At 33.4% G+C, this 17,009-nt stretch overlaps 1 protein-coding gene across 2 annotated transcripts in view; it reads left to right on the forward strand.

The window, feature by feature from the left end:
- The window catches only part of psidin (phagocyte signaling impaired), a 513,704-nt gene that overhangs the window by 96,118 nt on the left and 400,577 nt on the right, over positions 1-17,009 (forward strand). For both annotated transcript variants that reach the window (XM_090371034.1, XM_090371035.1), the window contains exon 5: positions 16,031-16,133. In XM_090371034.1, coding sequence (XP_090227160.1) covers positions 16,031-16,133 — 103 coding nt within the window. The remainder of the gene's footprint in view (positions 1-16,030; positions 16,134-17,009) is intronic.

Consider the following 17,009-nt stretch of genomic DNA (forward strand, 5'->3'; position numbering starts at 1 on the left):
AATCCCATTATATAAGGCTTTTGTTAGATCACACTTGGAATACTGTGTTCAAATATAGAGACCGCACCTAAAGAACGACATCGAGCTTCTTGAAAGGGTGCAAGGACGGGTAACTCGCCTGGTGAGATCGGAAAAAGGGCGTCATTATGAAGAAAGACTTCGAATATGTGGGTTGCAGAGTTTGGAAACTAGACACCTTAGAGGAGATTTGATTGAGGTGTTTAAGGCTCTGAGAGGCATCAGTAAAATGAATGAGGGCGAAATTTTCAAGATTATAAATGATGCTAGAACTAGGTGACATAAATTGAAGTTACGGGGAGAAATGTATAGATTGGACTGCAGGAAGTTTTATTTTAGCCAGTGAGTTATAAATTACTGGAATAAGTTGCCTACATGGGTGGTAGAGGCTGACAGTTTGGGTAAATTAAAAGGTCATCTGGCGAGGGAAATGCATAGGATGATAGGTTTAATTTCCTTTTCTTTTATTAATTTTTATTATTATTATTATTTTTTTGTTATCATTGTTTTATTCTTTTTTTTTTTTTTTTTTTTTTTTGGCCAGTGCAGCATAAGCCATAGGCTTTCTTGCACCATGCGGCCATTACTAATACTTACTACTAATATTCTCAAATATTCAAATGTGTGGGGAAGGGCAGTCTGGCATTTACTGTTTGTGGATATTCTAATTTATGCTGTCTATGGTGAATGCCTCCATTACTCAGTTTGCATTTGCTGCTGAAATTTTAGCATCAACCAATTTGGGTTTTTGGGATTTTGCAAATGCACTTACAGTTTTGTTTGTCTTGATGTGTTTGTGGAGGCAGTATTTGTGAAATGTATTAGAAATTTCAGTGGCTGTCAGATTGAAGTTGAACTTCCTTATTTAGCCAGACAGAATTTCAAAACATGGAGCCAATTTTTCTCCATGTGTTACAAAGTCAAAGCAAGCCCACCCATCTATCACATCAGCAGCATAAATAAGAGTCTATCTTGTTTGTTGCTGGGAGGGACTATCTGACTAAATAAGGTGAAACTTTGGTTTAGATATAGCTACACTAACATTTCTAATATACAAACATATATATCTGCAAATATTAGCATTAGAGGCATGCGATGCAAGAAAGCAAACTTATGCAGCATCACTCCAAAAAAAACCCTCCCATTTCACCCCTCCATTCATTCCAAATGCCTGTCCAATTCAGCCTTAAATTTATTTAGGCTATCAACTTCCACAACAAAAGATGGAAGTCTGTTCCACCAATCAACCACCCTCTGGCTAAAGACAAATTTCCACACATCTATTCTACAACTGTCTTTCCTCAATTTGAAACTATGCCCCCTCAGGTTCTTAATCTGAGCGAGAGGAAGAATCCCATCAGCATTCAGCTTGCTCAACCCATTCAAGGCCTTATACACCTCAATCAGATTACCTCGCAGGTGCCTACTCTCCACACACTGCAATTTGCAGAACTTTAGTCTTTCTTGGTAAGAGCGCACCCCCCTTTGTTCCCCTCACCAATCTTGTTGCCCCTCTTTGTACTTTGTACTAGAGTCTAGCAACTCTACATCCTTTCTGAAATGAGGCCTCCAGACCTGTACACAGTACTCTAGGTGTGGCCTGACCATTGCCTCGTTCAATGGGATAATCACCTCCCTGTCCCTGCTAGCAAAATTCCTATATATCATTGACAAAACTCCATGACCTGCCCTGGCAGCCCATCTGCACTGCTCAGCAAACTTCATATTTGACTGCACAATTACCCCCATGTCTTTTTCACTTTCCACTTCCCTGAGTGTAGTACCACACAGTTGGTACGTTTCTCTTGGGTTATTCCTAACCATATGCAGTACTTTGCATTTGTCAATGTTAAATTTCAGTTGCCACTTCTTGGCCCATTTTCCCAACTTATCTAGATCCAGTTGGAGTAACATACTGTCTTTACTGTAATCCTTTACTGTAATCCCTTAACAATCCTGCCAATCTTTGTATCATCTGCAAACTTGGACATTAATCCTGATATACCTTCATCAATATCATTGATGAATACACAAAACAACAATGGGTCCAGCACCAAACCCTGGGGAACTCCACTAATAACATTTATCCATGAAGAGCAGTGTCCATTGATTACCCCTCTCTGTCGTCTCCCACTCAACCATCCCTTTATCCATTGTAACAACTTACCCTTAATGCCATACCTCTCCAATTTGTAGAGCAGTCTTCCACGTGCAACAGTATCAAAATATTTCCTGAAATCCAAGTATATGATATCAAATTTATTTTTGACATTCAGTTTTCCTCTGTGACCACATCATAGATCCAATCAAATTGGTCAGACAAGACCTCCCTTTAACAAACCCATGCTGTGTTTAACTATTACTGCAGGCTTGTCTAGATCCTGCAATGCATCTTTAACCACTGACTCCATTATTTTACCCAGAACAGAAGTTAAACTGACTGGTCTGTAATTAATCATGTCATCCTTCGATCCCCCTTTGTGAATTGGGGATACATTTGCACATCTCCAGTCCGTGGGAACCTCCCCTGAGTCCAAGGATGCTCTCATAATTATGGCTAAGGGTTTGCTTAGTTGCTTTGCCGCCTCCTTTAATATAACTGGATAGATCCCATCCACCCCAGGTGCTTTTCTTATGTTTAACTTCAACAATTTCTCCTCCACTTTGCTCTCAGTTATTACAAAATCATTAAGCACTCTGCTACAATTTGATAACCTTCTGGCATTTTCAAACCTTAATAACTCCTCATGTGTGAATGTAGATTCAGAATACTCATTCAGTTTGTTTTCTATCTGAGCAGGATCATCAACAGTCGAACCATCGATGTCAAGTGGACCAATCAGATTCATCCCCTTACTTTTAGAGTTTATATAAGTAAAGAAATCCTTGCTGTTTTTCTTAGCATCTTTTGCCAAAGTTTTCTCGTAATCTGCCTTCGCCTGCCTAACCTCCTTTGTGACCTGATTACAGACTAGCTTATATCTGCCATAGGATTCTGAGTCGCTTGATAATTTATATGCATCCCATGCATTTTTCTTCACTGTTAAGAGTCTCATTAGTTTATTAGATAACCATTTAGGCCTAAACCTTGAATAATATTTCTTAATTAGGTATGAAACTTTTAGTAGCATCCACGATTAATTCCTTGAATGCTTCCCACTTAGAATTTACTGTTGGTAACATCGTCAGTTGATCCCACTGTACAGAATTTAAAAACTGTCTGAGACCACTGTACTCACCTTTACTGAACAAAAACCCTTTCCTTTACCCCTGATGGTAATTAAATCTTTAAGTAAATCCCACATCAGTACACTGTGATCACTGCCACCTAGTAGTTCCTTTATCTGCAAATTCTTAATACACGAATGATCACTGCTGATAACCAGATCAAGAATATTACTCTCTCTGGTTGCCCCTCTCAAACATGCTGCTGCAGAAAACAATCATCCAATAAATCCACAAAATCTGACTAGTGTGTGAGTGACCAACCCACAAGTTCCAGTCAATATCTGGGAAGTTAAAAAACCCCATTATAAGACATTCTGATTTACTAGCCCACTCTATTTCTCTGTACAATTGTTCATTGTACTCATTTGAGTCATTAGGCCTATAACACACTCCCACTCTTATTTTTGCTTTCGCAGTGCTTTTGTCACACCAAACTGACTCAACAGTGCACTGTTCATTTATATCAATCTATATCATCTCCCACTCAACCATCCCTTTATCCACTGTAGCAACGTATCCTTAATGCCATACCTCTCCAATTTGCACAGCAGTCTTCCATGTGCAACAGTATCAAAAGCTTTCCTGAAATCCAAGTATATGATATCAAAATTATTTTTGGCATTCAGTTCCTTTGTGACCACATCATAGTATCCAATCAAATTGGTCAGACAAGACCTCTCTTTAACAAACCCATGCTGTGTCTTAACTATTACTGCACAGCATGGGTTTGTTAAGTATGTTTATTTTCAGTTGCCATAGGCATACTTCTCTCTTCCATCACTATTAATGGGATGTTAATAGAAAAATCAAATAGTAACTGTACCATATCATTTTTGGCATGCACTGTAGTAAATACACCTGGTTATGCAAATGAAATTAGTGTAAAATCTGTTGCTCTAAGCAGGTGTTTTTTAACTTGCAAATCAGTATATGAGTGCAATGTATAATGAAAAAAGTGTGATTTAGAATTCTATAAGAATTGGTGTGCCTGAACAGTCAATTATGGTAAAAACTTTGAAGGCTGAAACAACACAAAGAGGCATAGCTATACTTTTGTAGTACAGTGGATAATTTGTCTCTCTCTCTCTCTCTCTCTCTCTCTCTCTATATATATATATATATATCCAAATTGGATAAGTTATAGTGTAATGTAAGTACCTCCATAGTTTGAAAATCGATGTAGCCACAGGCCAACCGTACCTCCAGTATACATGAAAAAATATCAAAATATTAAGTTAATTAACATAATAAAGCCTTACATGGGAAACCCATTTTGCAAGGGACTTTTTCGAGGGCTAAACCCCTACAAAATAACCAACCCATGTTAGACTGAGCCATCAGTTTCTGTTATCATCTGCCTGTATGCCAAAACCAAAAAATCCATAATAATGGATAATAAAATTATTAATAAAATTATAATAAAATTAAAATTAGGTTATAGTAAAGACTATAAATCAGTATAAATCTAGCCGTCCAAAAAGGGAGTATGTCTAACCATAATTTGTAAGAATACAGGCTGGATGATATTTAGCCCGACCGATCGCTGCAACATTATAAGCACAACTGAGAAATTATTAATATTTGCTGAACAATATTTGCTGAAAATGGCTAATTTAGCTAACTAAAGGCAAACGGAAAGCTGTGTAGTTAAAGCAATAGTACCTCACTCAAATGGGTTTCCCATGTAAGGCTTATTATGTTAATTAACTTAATATTTTGATATTTTTTCATGTATACTGGAGGTACGGTTGTCCTGTGGCTACATCGATTTTCAAACTATGGAGGTACTTACATTACACTATAACTTATCCAATTTGGACATACCTAACGTCCGATGTAATGTTCTATCGTTTGATGGCATTAATCGGTTCGTTCTATATGTAACACTTAAATAATAATTTTATATATTTTTTACAATTTAAACTGTAATATTTGGATTCTATATATATATATATATATATATATATATATATATATATATATATATATATATATAAAAAGTCGAAGTTGGTTATAATGAGCATCAAGGGACTGACAAAATTTCCTCGTTATAACTATTACTCGCTATATCAGTGATAGTGGAGATGGGGAAACTCCTGGGGCCGCTAAACAATGAACATTTTACATCAGTGATGAGTTAAATGTACTTCCTATTTTTTTGAATTCTGGATAACTTGATAAAAAGATAGATTCAAAAACAAAAGAAATATTAGAAAAAAAAAATAATATAAATATAAGTATATACCTACATATTTGTATTAATACATAATGTATTAATATCAACACAACTTATTTATCTGTAATTTTAAAACCATACACTTAATACTAAACACGATTTATTTCTCTGTAATTAAAAACAATACTATTTAATAATAAACTTGATTTCAATTAGTCTTTATTTATGAATCTTAAAATTGATGTTTGTTTTAAAGATTTCACTTTAATATTTCTTAAGTTTCCCCTTAAAACACTCAAGTTAAAAGTCACATTACTTGCCTCAGTTCCTTCAAAAAAATTGACTAATGTTCCATTTCACCTTGAGCTTGTGAGATTGTTGGCACTGATATTTAATTCACTCTCAATTGTCATCATAGCATCATCACAATCATCGTCTTTGTTGAGCACAGCATCTACAATGTCACTCTGTGGGAAGACCACTAGTTAATAAGTTGTTATAGACTCGTACAAATTCATTGATGTTATCTGTATTAAAACCTACAACTGTAACTACGTTGGTACGTAGCAACCATTCGATAATGGTAAGTTTTTTTCATTTCCATCTTCATCTGCAATTGAAATTTCATTTGAATTTAATTTTGGTTTCTTGAAGCAATTCGATATGATTGTCAAAGTAACATTGTTCCACGCATTATTCAATAAATTTATAGTATCAATATGACATTAGACTCAGTAAGTTTCTGTTCTCTTTGACTGATCAGGTGTAGAACTAGAAATCTTTTTAAAATCCTTTCAAACTCTTGATTACACCTATGTCCATTGGTTGTAAAATTGATGTCGCATTGGGAGGCAAAAACATTAGCTTAATGTTGGAAAAATTTTGAATCTGGGAATATGCAGGACAGTTATCAACTAACAATAAAATATTTTTCTTCTTTTTGAATAGCTCCTTATTCTAATCATTTATGTATTATCCAAAAAATATCCAAAGTTATCCAAGCTTTATTGTTTGCAGTGTAAGCCACAGGAAGTTTTTTTACATTTTTGAAATACTGAGGTTTTAACGATTTTTCAATAACAAAGTTTTTTTTTTTTTTTTTTAAATCAGTTTCTGTCATATTTGTGCCTATGAGCACTGTCAAGCGAGCCTTTGATTTTTTTCCACCAACACATTTTTCTCCTTTGAATTTAAATATATTGTTAGGTGTAAAATTATAAAAAAAGTCCTGCTTCATCGGCATTGTAGATGTCTTTGTCATTTAATCTTTCCTGATTTCTGCCTAAACATGGTCAATCCATTCATTTGCCATTATTGGATCTGCAGATCGAGATTCTCCACTAATTTTTGCATAAACGATGCTATGTCGGTTTTTAAATCGATCTAGCCAACCGTTGTTTCACACAAAATTGTTGCATCCAAATTGTTTAGCAAATTTTTCTGCTTGAGCCTTCAAGATTGGATTGTCTATTGAAAATCCAGCACTTCTTTGTGTGGTGAACCATTCAAGTAATGCTTCATTAATATCTGTAATCTTGCACTTTTTAAATTTTTTTTTCTTTTTCAGTTTCGATATGTAAACATCTTTATTCTTCCACAATGTCGATACACTTGAAGAGGACAAAGAAAACCATTTACACGCTTCAACATTTTTTGCATCACTTTTAACTCACGAATAATTTTGACTTTTTCGGGAATCAAAAGGCACTTTATTTTGTTAGTAGACATGTTTTCGAAGGAAGGGTTCGTTTCTAACTGATTTTACTTTAAAATGATAAAGTGAGCTGCATACAAAGTTCTTAAAAGCCCGAAATGCATACAGAGTTCTTAGAAGTCCCGAAATGCATACAACATTCTTAGAAGTCCTGAAATAAATTTATGGTTCAGTGAGTACAAGACAATCTGTAAGTAGGGTAATGCGACAAGCGGAATGCCAATGCACTATTGTATAGCCCTGTCCCCGGAAGGACAAGGCCATAAACTGACTGCTAATCTGATGCAGGTGGTCATAAAGCTAAGTCGCCCTTTTCATTTTCGTCTATTCCAAGAATTGGGTTTTTTCGACCAACCGAGCAATTAAGAATGTTTGCATATTTACCAAAATTTGTTCGGTACATCCGTGTAGTACGCTCGTTATAACAGTGAGCGATTGTATGGGAATCCGCATAAATCAAAGCCATCGTTTATGGCTTTTTGCTCGTTACAGCTGATCTCATTATTTCCATGCTTGTTATAACCAAGTTCGACTCTATGTATGTATAATTACTATAGTAAGAGTATAATTGGTACTATATAGGTACTCAGTGTATTAAAACATAGGCATAAATGTACTCTGCAGGCCATAAGGCCAAAAGAACCTATAAAGACTTAGCCTGTGCTATACCCTAGAAAAAACATATAATTAGCAATATTATATGAAATAGAATAAAATAAAATAATGATTATTTAGCTAATTATTCATATTCGAATACATTGAATGGAGCATTTTCAAGGGCTAATTGAAAATGTTCCATTCAATAAATAAACTTAACGGTGTTTTATGCTAAACTTTAAATTTAACAGCAAACAGGCAAGATAACAGCTAGCCCGACAGATAGCTTTGAAATGAATATACAGCATATAATACAGAAAGAAGGGTGCCAACCATAATTTTCATTTCAGTTGTGGTGATTTTTTATTTATTTTATACATGTGCAAAAGAAAGCTTATGCCGACATAAGGAGGCAAAATAAGTATAGTATAGTAATTACTATTGAGTTACTATTACTATACTTATTTTTACCCCCTTTCTCCTTATGTCGGCATAAGCTTTCTTTTGCACATGTATAAAATAAATAAAAAATCACCACAACTGAAATGAAAATTATGGTTGGCACCCTTTTTTCTGTATTATATTCTGTATATTTGTTTCAAAGCTATCTGCCTGGCTAGATGTTATCTTGCCTATTTGCTGTTAAATTTAAAGTTTATTATTTGGAGCTAGATAACAGGCAGATAACAATCAGAAACAGATAGCCTTGCTAATTATTGTGGGGATATATTGAATGTGGTTAGATCTTGAAAAAGTTTCATTCAATGTACCCAAATATCAATAATTAGTTACATAATCATTATTTTATTTTATTTTATTCTATTTTATATAATATTGCTAATTATATGTTTATTTCTAGGGTATAGCAATGTAGACCAGCACAGGCTATCTTAGTCTTTGAGTTTTTTGGTCTTATGTTTTAATACACTTTGAGTGCCTATATAGTACCAATTATATTCTAACTATAATAATTAGCTTACAGACTGATATAATGTTCAATCTACAAAGAAATATATATATATATATAAAGAAATATATATATATATATATATATATATATATATATATAAAGAAATATAATAATTACGAATAATAAAATTAAAATTTAGTAGAGAAATAGGATATGAATTTGAATAGCGATAATATGAATTATGGATCAGGGACACTGCAAGAGCAAAGGTACCCTACAACCATAATGTATATATAAAATTATATTATTTTTTATGTGTAGAACGTAGTAGGTATATATCTATTATTTAACTAATGCTAATAAAGAAAATACGGTGTACCCTGAGAGCGATATATGTTGAATAAAGGGGGAAGAGAGGAAAATAAAAGAGTAACGTTATAAACAAGAAGAAACAAAGTGCAAATTTTGAAAAAACAAAATGCAAATTTTGAAAAGAACGACCAAGGTCGTTCTTTTCAAAGTATCTTTCATAATTTATGTGTCTTCTTCAGAGGTCATCCACCCAAATTATGAAAAAGAACACCAATACTCTTACTTCTGTTTCTGACATGTTCTGTATGTCAAAAAACACGTGTAAGTAGCCACGTGGTAGAAATTAAAAATAAATTTTGAAAAAATAAAATATAAGTAAAGCAAAACTATTATGTGCCACTAAAGTATAACATACAGAACATGGATGACCTTACAGAAGTAAGTAGCCCGCCAAAAAGTGAAGACAAAGGAAGGGAGTGTCCAAATGACAAGAACTTACCGCTACTTGACGGGTTGACAGAAAAGACAGAGCCGGAGGCTAACCCGTGTATATATGTGCGTAGAAACGCTAGCGGCTCCGGCGCCTCCGTAGCCAGGTGGGAAGGAGCAGCAGTGCGTAGCACACGCTTCTTGATTAGACCGGGGTTCGAGCCCGTCACCACCAAATACGGAGGATGCGGAAAGGTCAGGGAATGACCACCGCACCGGAGCAATATGGCCTTATTGCTAATGCTCCTAAAAACCAAACAACAACAACAGCTAGCGGCTCCCAGCGTTAGACGAATTTAGGTGTCTGTATATTATGTAATTTACGTATGCGGTGGAGCTACGCTAGGTTAAAGTTAAGTACATGATGTACAAACACCCGGGATAGCAAAGAAATATAATAGCTTACAAAGTAGCAATAGAAAGCAGCTAAACTTTGTTAAGGCGAAAAAATAGATTGGGTATAGTAAGAAATTAGTACTCTGATATTGCGGTCGATAAACTAATGGCGCACAGAGCATAAAAAGTAGAAATTAGTAAAGTAAAAAGATGATTAAATTAGGGATATGTAGTTGGGCTAGGGTAGTTCGGGGTTGCAGACCCGTTCCTATAGATAGGACCCTGAACGAATGTCCGAGAGTTGGTGCATCATGTACTTAAGTCAGTTGTGTTTAAAGTGTAACATGTACATTTAAGTTACAATTAAATAAATAAATAAATCAAGATTGGTTTAAATTAATTACAAGGTAATACACTATGTTAGACCAATCGGTGGGTACAAGTTTTCCAGACCGTAAGACACCAAAGAGGCTTAGTGTATTGTTTTTACACTATTTACAAACTTGATGCGTATGGGAGTAATTATTAGTTATAAACTAATAATTCTGTTTATATTGATATCTATTAAGTTTTTGTGCCTTAATATGTTAAGGGCTTTATTGATATGATGACGCAGGTATTTAATAGGAAAAAGATTTCTGGTCAGTTTACTGTACAATATTCTGATGTTATCAATAACTGTTGTTTTGTCGCTGCATATCGTTGCTATTCTGATGCATTGTGCTAAGATAACATTAGCATGTACCTGTTTGGAAATATTGGAATTCCATTGTGTATAGTTTACTATGCTAAAGTTGAAAGCTTCACGTTTGTTGTACAAATTGATGGAGGCTATACCGTTTTTTATATTGATGTCTAGATCCAAAAATTGGGCTGCTGTGTCAGAATTGTTAGTTCTTTCTAGTACAAGTTTGCTAGGGTATATATGTCCATAATCCTGGATGAAATTCGGGCAGTTAATTACTATGAGGTCATCTATATATCTGAATAGTATTAGTTCCTGTGGAAATGAGGTTTCTGACCAGTATAGATATAGGTTGGCTATTATACATGAGGCTGGGCTGCCCATAGGTGTTCCATTGGTTTGTTAATATACTGTATCGCCATCATATATGAAGTTATTGGAAATACATAAATTAAGTATGTTGTTCCAGTAATAGGTGTTGCAGGAAATAAAATTCTTATGTTTATCATAGATATCTTTGAGTACCAATTTGAGATTGGTTTGATTGATACTGGTAAATAGGCTATGGAAATCAAAGGTTTGAATATTATTGACTGTATTACTTTGCAAAAATTTTAATACAGGTTGGTTGTTGCCTATGATTTTGCTGTTATGTATCTTATTCATCAGTGGTTGCAGTAGTCGTTCAAGTGTTTTTCCTGATTTGTGTACATAACTATTTTTGCATGAGGTTATGAATCTGAAGCCTATTGGTTTTTTATGAAATTTAGGAATGAAGTAGATGTAAGGTAAGCTGTAATTACTTAAGTTGAGCTTTAGTTTTTTGTTGAAGGCCATTAGTTTTTTTGTAATGATATTACATGTACTGGAAATAGGTTTGTAGGTATTGCTCGAGTTAAGTTCATTAGTTAAAGTATATGTATAAAAATATTTGCAAATGAATGCAAAATTATTGGCTGCTTTATCTACCGGTGTGATTACGAAGTTTTTGTGAAATTCTAGCAGTTTTTGTTTTAATGTAGTCAAGTTGTAGTATGTGCCCTGATAATATAAATTTGAACTCTGTAATGCATATTTATGTTTGAATAGGGCGAATGTATGGCTAATCCACATATGGTATGCTTCTATAGGCGTGTTATTTTTGTAGGCTAGTTGGAAGCAGTAGTTTAACAGGTCTTGATATAGCTGCTTATTGAAGTTGGTTATGTTTATTTGGTGGGCGGCCTGAATTTGAATCCTTGTGATAGTACATGTCTGAGCATTGGGTCCGTAACTATGTTTAGATTTCCTGTAATGATGTGTCCATAGTCTGGATCAATATATTGCTGCATGTTGGTTTGTTGACAAACGCAGTTATTGGTGTCTGTAATATGTGATGTTAAACTGGTAGCTATAGATTTGTAGTTGCAAGCTAATAATCCAAAGGGTTTATTATACTTATATCTTACTTTAATATGACTGGGACTAGTATTTGGAAGTAGATGATTATGCTGATTTACAATTTTATTGATATTTATGTTATCCATGATATGGTTGTTGAAGTTCAAAATAATAATTGAATCTTTATCATGTGTTGTAGAGCTTATGTTTTTAAGATTAAATTTACAAATATCATTTATTATATGAAAGAGATGTTTGGACTCGAATTTGAAAGTGCGTATGAATTTGTGTAATGCTTTCAGTATACTGTGTTTAGTACTGAAAAGTAAATTATGTATATCAGTTACATTTATAATGTTTTTATCCCAGTTTTTAAGTGTGACTTCAAAATCACCTAAAATATTACTGTGTTTGTTGCTAGTATTTTTAGATTTATGAGTACGTTTACGAGGGTTCCTATGGAACTTTATTATATTAAATTTGTCATATATACAACAATCTGTTAAGTTATTGGTAATAATTTTATGGTTGAATTTATTATTTAGACCATATGGGTATAATGTTTTTAATTTTAACATAAATATTTCCTCTTGTTTAGTTCTAATATTAGCGTTATTAATCTGTGCTAATATGGATATGTATATATTGTTGAAGTTGTGAGATTGAAAATGCATATATTCTATTTCTTGTTCTATATTGTTAATATTTCTTTTTAAGTAGTTATTGATGTCAGATCTATGTTGATTAATTCTTATGTGTAGCTTATTGCTGGTTTGTCCCACGTATTTTATATTACATGTTTTGCAGGTTATGAGGTATATAACATTACTAGTTTTACAAAAAGTAGGTTTTGATGCATCATTTGTAATATGTTGCGGGTGTATGCAGGGACAGGTTAAACAAAGTTTATTCTTGCAGGTGTTAAATTTAAGTATATGGATCCCATATTTATCTAAGTTGGAAGCATTACATGCTGATGTGCTCTGACTTGTGTGTGTTAAATGTGTATGTTCAGAGTTACATCCGTGTTTCGGAGTACAATACAGAGCATGTGTACCCGGGGTCAAGTTTATCCTACTCTGCCCATGTAGTATTTTGTCAAGGTTATCCGATTCCATTCATATAAGTTGCATAAAAATTACATTAAAATTAAAATTTAAGTTACAATAATAATTAAAAGGACAACAAAATAAATAAAGTGTATGCGCAACCAGGAGTAAACTGTATTTTCAATATCGGGATAGGAAGGTGAATATATTGCAAGTGAAAATCGAGTAGAAATATAAAAAATGTAAGTGTATATAAGCTGTTCTAGGCGGCGTGAGCTCAACCTGGATAAAGCTTAGGATAATAATTATGAATAAAAAATTAAAATTAAGTAAAGAAAGAAAATGGATTTGAATTTGAATAGAGATAAGATAACTATGATAAACATAAGAATTTTATTTCCTGCAACACCTATTACTGGAACAACATACTTAATTTATGTATTTCCAATAACTTCATATATGATGGCGATACAGTATATCAACAAACCAATGGAACACCTATGGGCAGCCCAGCCTCATGTATAATAGCCAACCTATATCTATACTGGTCAGAAACCTCATTTCCACAGGAACTAATACTATTCAGATATATAGATGACCTCATAGTAATTAACTGCCCGAATTTCATCCAGGATTATGGACATATATACCCTAGCGAACTTGTACTAGAAAGAACTAACAATTCTGACACAGCAGCCCAATTTTTGGATCTAGACATCAATATAAAAAATGGTATAGCCTCCATCAATTTGTACAACAAACGTGAAGCTTTCAACTTTAGCATACACAATGGAATTCCAATATTTCCAAACAGGTACATGCTAATGTTATCTTAGCACAATGCATCAGAATAGCAATGATATGCAGCGACAAAACAACAGTTATTGATAACATCAGAATATTGTACAGTAAACTGACCAGAAATCTTTTTCCTATTAAATACCTGCGTCATCATATCAATAAAGCCCTTAACATATTAAGGCACAAAAACTTAATAGATATCAATATAAACAGAATTATTAGTTTATAACTAATAATTACTCCCATACGCATCAAGTTTGTAAATAGTGTAAAAACAATACACTAGGCCTCTTTGGTGTCTTACGGTCTGGAAAACTTGTACCCACCGATTGGTCTAACATAGTGTATTACCTTGTAATTAATTTTAATTATATATATTGATTTATTTATCTATTTAATTGTTAATTGTAACTTATATATATCTTACACTTTAACACAACTGACTTAAGTACATGATGCACCTACTCTCGGACATTCGTTCAGGGTCCTAACTATAGGAACGGGTTTGCAACCCCGAACTACCCTAGCCCAACTTCATATCCCTAATTTAATCATCTTTTTGCTTTACTAAATTCTACATTTTATGCTCTGTGAGCAATTAGTGTAACGAAAACAATATCAGAGTACTATTTTTCTTACTATACCCAATCATAATTTTTCGCCTTAACAAAGTTTAGCTACTCTACTGCTACTTTGTAAGCTATTATATTTCTTTGCTATCCCGGGTGTTTGAGTATCATGTACTTAACTTTAACCTAGCGTAGCTCCACCGCTTACGTAAATTACAAAATATACATACACCAAAATTCGTCTAACGCTAGGTGCCGCTAGCATTTCTTCGCATATATACACGGGTTAGCCTCCGGCTCTTTCTTTTTTGTCGACCGGTCAAGTAGCGGTAAGTTATTGGCATTCTTGTCATTCGGACACTCGCTTCCTTTGTCTTCTCTTTTTGGCGGGCTACTTACTTCTGTAAGGTCATCCATGTTCTGTATGTTATACTTTGGCATAATATTTTTGCTTAACTTGTATTTTATTTATTCAAAATTTATATTCTAAATTATTTTTTACCACGTGTCCGCGTACACGTGTTTTTTGACATACAGAACATGTCAGAAACAGAAGTAAGAGTATTGCTGTTCTTTTTCATAATTTAGGTGGATGACCTCTGAAGAAGACACAGAAATTATGAAAGATACTGCAATGCTATTTCTACTTTGGTCGTTCTTTTCAAAAATCTGCTATTTCTACCTTGGTCGTTCTTTTCAAATTTTGCATTTTTTCAAAATTCGCACTTTGTTTATAACGTTACACTTTTCTTTTCCATTCTTCCCCCTTTATTCAACATACATCGCTCCCAGGGTACACGGTATTTTCATTATTAGCATAAGTTAAATTAAAGATTTACACATAACATTAAAAATAATTTTCTATATACATTATGGTTGTAGGGTACCTTTGCTCTTGCAGTGTCCCTGATCCATAATTCATATTATCGATATTTCATTTTATCTCTATTCAAATTCAAATCCATTTTCTTTCTTTACTTAATTTTAATTTTTTATTCATAATTATATATATATATATATATATATATATATATATATTTTTTTTTTTTTGTTCTTTAGGACTATTTGTTTCCTGTAATGGAATTTCAAGAGAAGTTTATTTGGTAGTTGCATATATATTGGTCATTGTGTTGGAGTAGCTTTTTAAAATTGTGCTCATGGTGAAACGATATAGGATATGACTTTTTTGTATATAATTATTACTGCTATGAATATATTTTAATGTTGCAGACTGCATAATCTAATTGGCTAGAAGGAAAAAAAATTGACAAGAAATTTTTTTAAACCAGTGTTATTAAGTGTTTTAAAATTGACGGTAGAGATTTCACTGTACTACGTATACTAATAGTTCATTGGATACTATAGGTTTTAGTTATTTCAAGATTGCATGGAAAATAGAAATTTCACAGTACTAAATACAGTAATAGTTCTATAGGATACTGTATGTTTCAGTGGCATCTTATTTCAAGATTAAAAAAATGCACAAATAAATGAGTTGTTTTAACTCTAGAAGTTTCTAGTTCAGGTGAAACAAGCATAAAAATCAAGGTGTAATTGTTAATTTAGTTTTCTGTATGTTGCTACTGTGATATGTTGACTTTTATAAAAAGATACAAGCAAAATATAATTGATATATTCTGACTTTGCATGTAAAATCATGAGTAATGATGAGCATTTTGAATGTGGGTGTAATATTTTGTGATATTTATATTTATTAAATGTGATATTCTCTCTTTCTCTCCACACTCATCCTCCTCCCTCCATAGGCTAGTACTGGGGATGAAAAATTATCGCAAACAATGCTTTTACCCTTAGCTGAAAGAATGACAGACAAATTTGTTAAGGACAATAAAATTGAAGCAGAAGCAGGTATGTTTATAAATTATTCACTTGATTGAATTTTTTTTATTATATAATCAAATGGAGAAAAATGTCTCGTGCTTCTCATAAATAATATAGGACAAGGGCAATGTAGATATTATAGGACAACGGTAATGTAGATACCCAATAATATTGGTCAAAGTAATGCTTGCACATACCTCAGAGTTCTTGTTTGTTACCTCAACAAAACATATTAGCAAGATGTTCTGATGGCAGAAACATTTCAAATAAGTGGGTAGATAATGCCAGGGAAGCAAGCTTAAATAACTTCAAGGAGGTGTGTCAAGGTAGTTAACTATACAAGAACACCAGTCTTAATTGTTTATACAGTAATGTCAGAAGTGTCGTCAATAAAATGAGTGAATTCGAACTCTTGGTTAGGACAAATAATGCTGACATAATAGGGCTTACAGAAACATGGTGCCACCCGGAGATAGGGGATGATGAGTTTCAGTAGGTATGTACAATGTATTTAGGAAGGATAGGGCAGACAGAAAAGGTGGTGGGGTCATGTTTATCAAAAGCAGTCTGAGAGTGATGAAAGCTTTCCTGTATTCCAGCGCTCTATGCTAATATAGAATCTGTATTGTGTGAGATAGTTGGAAGTAAAGGTATAATTGGATTGGAGTAATCTACAGGTGATTGTGAAGATTATGATGAGAGCCTCTACATGCAAATGAAATGGGCAAGTAAGCATCAGTGTCTTATTATGGGTGATTTTAATTTGCCTCAGATTGATTGAAGAAAATGAGAAGGAAACTCCACATGGGGGACAAAATTTTTAAATCAACTAGATGATTGTTATTTGTATCAACATTAGGGCTTGCATAAAACCGAGAAATTTCAAAACCGAGTTTAACCAAA

Source organism: Mastigoproctus giganteus, chromosome 3 (assembly GCF_048544385.1).
Source record: "Mastigoproctus giganteus isolate SK-2022 chromosome 3, ASM4854438v1, whole genome shotgun sequence".
Classification (NCBI taxonomy): Eukaryota; Metazoa; Arthropoda; class Arachnida; order Uropygi; family Thelyphonidae; genus Mastigoproctus; species Mastigoproctus giganteus.